The 5999-nt window shown below is 32.6% G+C and overlaps 1 protein-coding gene across 1 annotated transcript; it reads right to left on the bottom strand.

Moving 5' to 3' along the window:
• Positions 1-733: 733 nt before the first annotated feature.
• Positions 734-4436, bottom strand: LOC105459790 (fatty acid synthase-like). Its single transcript, XM_011706047.1, has 2 exons — positions 4013-4436; positions 734-1051 (listed from the first exon to the last, which is right to left on the bottom strand). The coding sequence occupies exons 1-2, from the start codon at positions 4373-4375 to the stop codon at positions 749-751; spliced, it is 666 nt and encodes a 221-aa protein (XP_011704349.1). The 5' UTR covers positions 4376-4436; the 3' UTR covers positions 734-748.
• Between the last annotated feature and the right edge of the window lie 1563 nt (positions 4437-5999).

Below are 5999 nucleotides of genomic sequence, written 5' to 3'. Positions count from 1 at the left end.
GAAGTTTGCCTATTTTTAGAGGCTAGAACAGGTGATCCTTTAATTTTTTGGACCAGTGTATATTAGATCCATCTTAAATTTTGGGAATCTGATTACGAATTCGTAATCAGCGACCCCGAGAATCCGCAGAAATACATTTTCATGGCATTTGCATCGTTTTTCAAATTTGAGTTTCGCTATATTGGATCCGCCATCTTGAATTTCGGGAATCTGATCACGGTTTCATAATCAGCGACTCCGAGAACTCCCAGGTACATTTTCAAAATTTTTATTGTTTTTTTTAATTCGGGTCCGCCATATTGAATCCGCCATTTTAAATTTCTAAATTTTGATCTCAGATTTGTAATCAGCAACCTCGAAAACTCCTGAGTACCCGAGAATTTTCAAGTCAATCGTAGGTAAGAAAAAATGTATGCTTCAAAAGATTAACTTGGCGCCATTTACTGATATCTAGTCATTTATACAGGTAATAGTAATATACATATCACTGAAGTAAAGTTAGTTAACATTAAAGTACAAAGAAGGATACCATTATTTATTTAGGTTTATCGTTTAAAAAATTATATTTAATTATATTTGGATACAAGTTTTTTTTTCAAGGAGTGTCCTTACACTTGACAACCGTTTTTTATGTTTTTTTAAAAAAAGTCTAGTTTGTAACGTTTTATTTTACCACATTAGAAAAAATAAATGTTAATCGTAAAAATGAAATTATTTTTAAAATAAATGAAATACGTTATTACAATATTTAACTTACGTCATCTAAAATAATTTGAACTGCTTCCGCTGTACGTCCGGATACTGCTACAAGCCTAGGTAAATTGTCACTCGGTACTCCATTATTAATTTTTTGTTTAGAATTTGATTTTAGTAATATATGTCCATTAGCTCCACCAAATCCAAAGGAATTAACACCTACATAACCACCTTCCCATTCTGTTGGTTCAGTAACAATCTTTATTCTTCCTTCAATAATAGCAGTTAATTTTTTTCGTGGACGTTTGAAGTGTATAGTAGGCGTAATTACACCAGTTTCCATTGCTAATAACACCTTTAAGAAATTATTCCTTTTTAACAGTAACAGTATTTATAATTGATAATGTCCTATACAAGGTGTTTACGAGTAACACTAAGGTAAATCTTCACGTCGCATGCGATACGTAGAAATTGTAATACTAGAGTATAAAATTGTATATTTCAGAAACTATTGAATCTTCGACTTATGTTTACTAAAGTTTTTTACTCACAAGTAACGTTTCTCATTGGACCGCCTTCAATTTGTAGTGTTTTTTATTTAGTATTTATATTTATTTAGTAGAAACACGTAGAAAAGGAATTATGTGCTGAATGAACCAAAGTTATGGTGAATCGTATTTTTTCAGTAAAAATCGAAAAATCTGTAAATCCTTATATATGCCATAGATTGAAGGCCACCAAAAATCTTATTAAAAATCTTGAAACGACCTGTAAATTTTTGGGCGTGCCAATATAAACACACAAGGAATCCACACAAAGTGCACAATAGCAGCATAGAGAAAATTATCCAAGCATTTTGACTCCCTTTGGATCACTTTCGACCTAAAAACTAGACCAGAAATAAAATAAATATAAATAATAAAATAAATAAAAGAAAATAAAATTTGTTTTACTATTTATATTTATTTTATTTCCGATCTAGTTTTTCGGTGGAAAATGATCCAAATGGAGTCAAGATACTTGGATAATTGTCTCTACACTGTAGCTGTACAGCTTGTGTAAGTCCCTTGTCAGTTGAAACCAAGGAACAAAATAACAGATCCAGAGTCACATAAATCCGATCAGTTAATAATTTATTATAAATAGACAAGAAATTAAGATGATAGGAAAATCAGAAAAAAAGTTCATCGAAAAGATGGCTATAAATATGTAAGAGAGATTTAATGTATTTTCGCTAGATGCAAGATTTAAAAGGCCGGTTTAAAGACCACGTACATGTAAGTGTTTTATCCGTGATGTTTACGGCGCAGGGCGTGGAGCGCAATGACGATGCGGCACGATTTAAGTTCCGAACTCACAGTTATAAGGTGGTTCGAAGGATTGAATTTTGAATGTAAAATTGTCGCGTCTTTCTCCAGCACGAAGTGTACAAGCTTTGACCAGTAGCTCCCAGCAAAGACAGGTAGTGCCCTATCTTCGCTAAGACCGGTACGAATGTATTAGTCTCGTACATGATTTTTAGATAAGTTGCTATCTGGTAGCTCTCGGCAAGGGTAGGTAACGCCTTACATTGTTCAACAAACGAATAATAATTTGTCGAACTCTGTACGACTATCGGAAACAATCGGCGGAAGCAAATAGCTCCTTACCTCCTTTTCTCGTCGTCTCACAGAGATTCAGGAACTTGGGATTGAAAAGTGTGGCGGAGTTTGACGATAAATTCGCAGTAAGCTCGTTTAGAGAGATCTGATCTGAACTTGCTTGTCGATTTTTGCCTTTTTATTATATAATCATCAGGATCATATCCTGAACGTAGCGTTTTCACTCGGTGACGTATAATAATTCTAATCAAATCTCGATTTTACAATAATTATACTGTTACAGTATTGTATTAATAAGCTGCTTGGTACTGGGTTAATTTCGGCATTCTTCGGCAGTTTTCGCCGGGTCGCGTGCTTGTCGCGGCAACGCTTACCCGACACGGGCCGACGAGTGCTTACGTACTTAACAAAAAATAAGATAAAAATAAAAGACGCATCTGACGCGAATCCATAGATTTGGTCGTTTACGGCGGAGAGTTTCCGACCAGCTTCCCGACGGATGCGTTTTGAAATGCACAGTTACAATCTTTTTTATTTAATATTTTATAGAAATTTTATACCAAGTAATAGATAAGTAAAACAGATATTTTTATAATAAGTAGTAATAAGTATCTAGAAACCGTGAAATGTTAACTAACAATTGAGAACTTAAAACGCCAACACGGTACAAAGCGGATATTGGTGCTTCCATATAATTTTTAGTGTGAATCTTACAATTTTCGGTTGATATAACACCACGTGACTGCAAATTGCGTGCTTTTCCGCAGCTCCAAACCGAGTAGTATGTAATATCACGATTAAATTGCCGAAGGCAATCTAATAAATCGATGCTCAAAGCATCCAATACTTAAAAACCTCCCTCCCTTGCAACGTCCAATAAATGCTAAATTACATCTATACGAACCATTCTCACCGAATCTGTAAAGAAATTATTGTAAAAAAATATCATCTTATGTTCTCAGCCAAGAAACGAACCCAGATCTCCACGTTTGCCGGATGGGCCGTTCTGCCTTAAGACCACCGAGGCATGTGATAACATTCATCGCAATAAGCAATCTAGCGTGTTTTTATGTTTGCGCAAAACGTATTATCAATCATATATTTATTAGATATTTTTATTTTATTTTCAAACCCTATATCAATTTTCTGTTTTCCACAAAGTCAATTGTAAAAAAGGACATTATTAAAATTTTTTTGAATTTTTACGTTCAATGGATTCCTTAATGTATTAACTATTGCTTATTGACTTTGTAAAAGACATAAAATTGATGTATGTTTTGAAAATAAAATAAAATAAAATTTTATTTTTTACTTATCCATTATTTGGTATAAAATTTGTATGAAATACTATATATTTAATAAAAAATTATTTTTTTGGTGGTGTTTACTTAATTGTATGAGAATTTACAGCTTTTCGATTTTTATTGAAAAAATACGATTCACCATAACTTTGGTTCATTCAACACATAATTTCTTTTTTACGTGTTTTTACATTGTAAATACTAAGTAGAAACTACTTGAGCCAAATTAAAAGCAGTTTAATGAGAAACATTACTTGTCAATATGGTATGTATTATCTATCATGTAAATGCTGAATGCTTTTTTGTAAACACCTTGTATATTGTAATTAATAACAATGTAAGAAAATATAAATTGTCACATATATAAATGTAAATACAAAACCTAAGCAAACTTAATGTTAAATTTTAATATACCTTTGCAATTTGACAGAGGCCACTGGCAGGTTCGGAATGTCCTAAATTTGATTTTACCGAACCCGCTAATAAAGGAGCGTTTCTTTTAGCACAAATAGCATGATCAATGGACATAATTTCCACAGGATCACCGATAAGGGTACCAGTTGCATGAGCCTCCATGTAGGATAATTCATCGGGTAAAATTCCACATTCCTCATAAAATTCTTCCAACAACATTTTTTGTTTTTCAAACGATGGAAAGGTAATACCTTCTTCTTTAAAGCCATCACAATTTGTTTTTCCATGTATGAAGGTTGCATATGCTCTCTTGGCGTCTTTTGCTTTTTGCAAATATACTACTGCAATTGTATCGCTGCGCATATAACCGGTACCTTCCTCGTCAAAAGGTTTACAATAACCATCAGAGGACAAAACCCCTAGAAAAAATTGATCTTAATAAATAAAAGTCTTCGAGTATTGATTTAATTGCTAAATAAAGAAGCATAAAGAACTATAGGTAAATTAGATATTTAGTAAACTAGATAAAATAAATTTATTTGTTCTTATTTTGATTTAAAGCAAATGTAAAAATATTAAAACTTCACAAAAAATGCACAAGAGAACGAAAATAATAATTTCTTTAGTTTTTTAGCTGTTGAATATTGTTTAACAATCTCGTTTACCAAAAATTGCTTTACACGTCATAATTTTGAAAATTTTGCAATTAAAATAGAAGAAAAATGCTATTGTAAAGTATTTTAATATGCAATATGTTGTTTCGTCCGATGAACTGCACGATTTCTCCGTTTCGCGAACGTGCGTCCGAGTAAGCTCTTAGAATAGAAAAATATTAATGGTCATCAATTGGCGGACAAATTACCGTTATCAGTTTTGTCGGAAAAATTATTTTAAACAAATATTACATCATCGAAAGTGAGAAATCTTTCTACGGAAAAGAGATAAACTGTATTTTGCCACGTACATTTTGCGGCAATAAAATTTGATTTCAAAACGTGCCCAAGATTCCAAATTTTCAGAAAAAATTAACAAGTAAATACTGCCCAGACATATTGGCTGGAGTCATGACGGAGCCATAAAGTTTTATTAAGGTACAATATATTTTTTCAGCCTAAAAAACATTGATTTATCTACTACCGCGTATATTCAATACAATAAAATTCGATTTCAAAACGTGTCAAAGACTCCAAATTTCCACAGAGAAAACTAATAAGTAAACACTGTCCATACATATAGGGGATAAAGTCATGACAAAGTCATAATATATGTCCAGAAAAATTGGAGTTAGAGTCGCGGGCACGAGATATCCTTTCAGCCTAAGAATAGAATAATAAAAGTATGATTTATCTGTTTTCAACTGCTACGCCTCGAATTGAGCCAAAAAATCTCACGTTTGACCAATAAAAGAGAAATCGATGACGATTAATAGAAATCAGCAAACATTGTTTTTGAAGAAACGAACTATATACCTCCAAAACTCTAATAGTTGAACTGAACTCGCCAATGGATTACCAATCGAACAGGACCACGCATTAATCTTATGGAAAAGTGGCCGCCGTCAAAACAGAAATAATCTGTGCGAAAGTATACTTTATGAGATATTTATCAAAAGTCTCAATGGTGTCAACCTTCTAAAACCGCTAGTTTTTACATTGTCAGCTTATAATAACTGCTTAAAATCACTTTATTTTAGAGAATCATAAAAGTACGCTTTCTGCTCTCTTCTCTCTCTCTCTCTCTCTGTCTCACTCACTCACTCACTCACTCATTCTCTGTCATATTGAAAGTGCTATATTTGGTACATATCCCAATAAGTAGAAGTCTCCTATATTATATGTAAAATGAAAGTAATACGGAAAACTTCGTAATTGAGATTCCGGCCAACAATAATTATATTTTTGTATACGTATTTATGTATAATACATGCACAAAAATGTTGTTTATCGTGCTTGTTGACCGTACGAAAAGTGAGTCTTTTTCACACTAG

This window comes from Wasmannia auropunctata, unplaced genomic scaffold, assembly GCF_000956235.1.
Source record: "Wasmannia auropunctata unplaced genomic scaffold, wasmannia.A_1.0 LD333696.1, whole genome shotgun sequence".
In the NCBI taxonomy this organism is placed as follows: Eukaryota; Metazoa; Arthropoda; class Insecta; order Hymenoptera; family Formicidae; genus Wasmannia; species Wasmannia auropunctata.
The sequence above is the reverse complement of the archived record's forward strand: the minus strand, read 5'-3'. Positions and strand labels throughout refer to the sequence as shown.

What these genes read in the sequence shown, in the direction of transcription:
- LOC105459790 (XM_011706047.1), bottom strand. Translation starts at nt 4,375, where the DNA reads ATGCGCAGCGATACAATTGCAGTAGTATATTTGCAAAAAGCAAAAGAC. An exon ending in GCCTCTGTCAAATTGCAAAG is followed by an intron (nt 1,052 to 4,012) that starts GTATATTAAAAT and finishes AATTTCTTAAAG; the next exon opens with GTGTTATTAGCAATGGAAAC.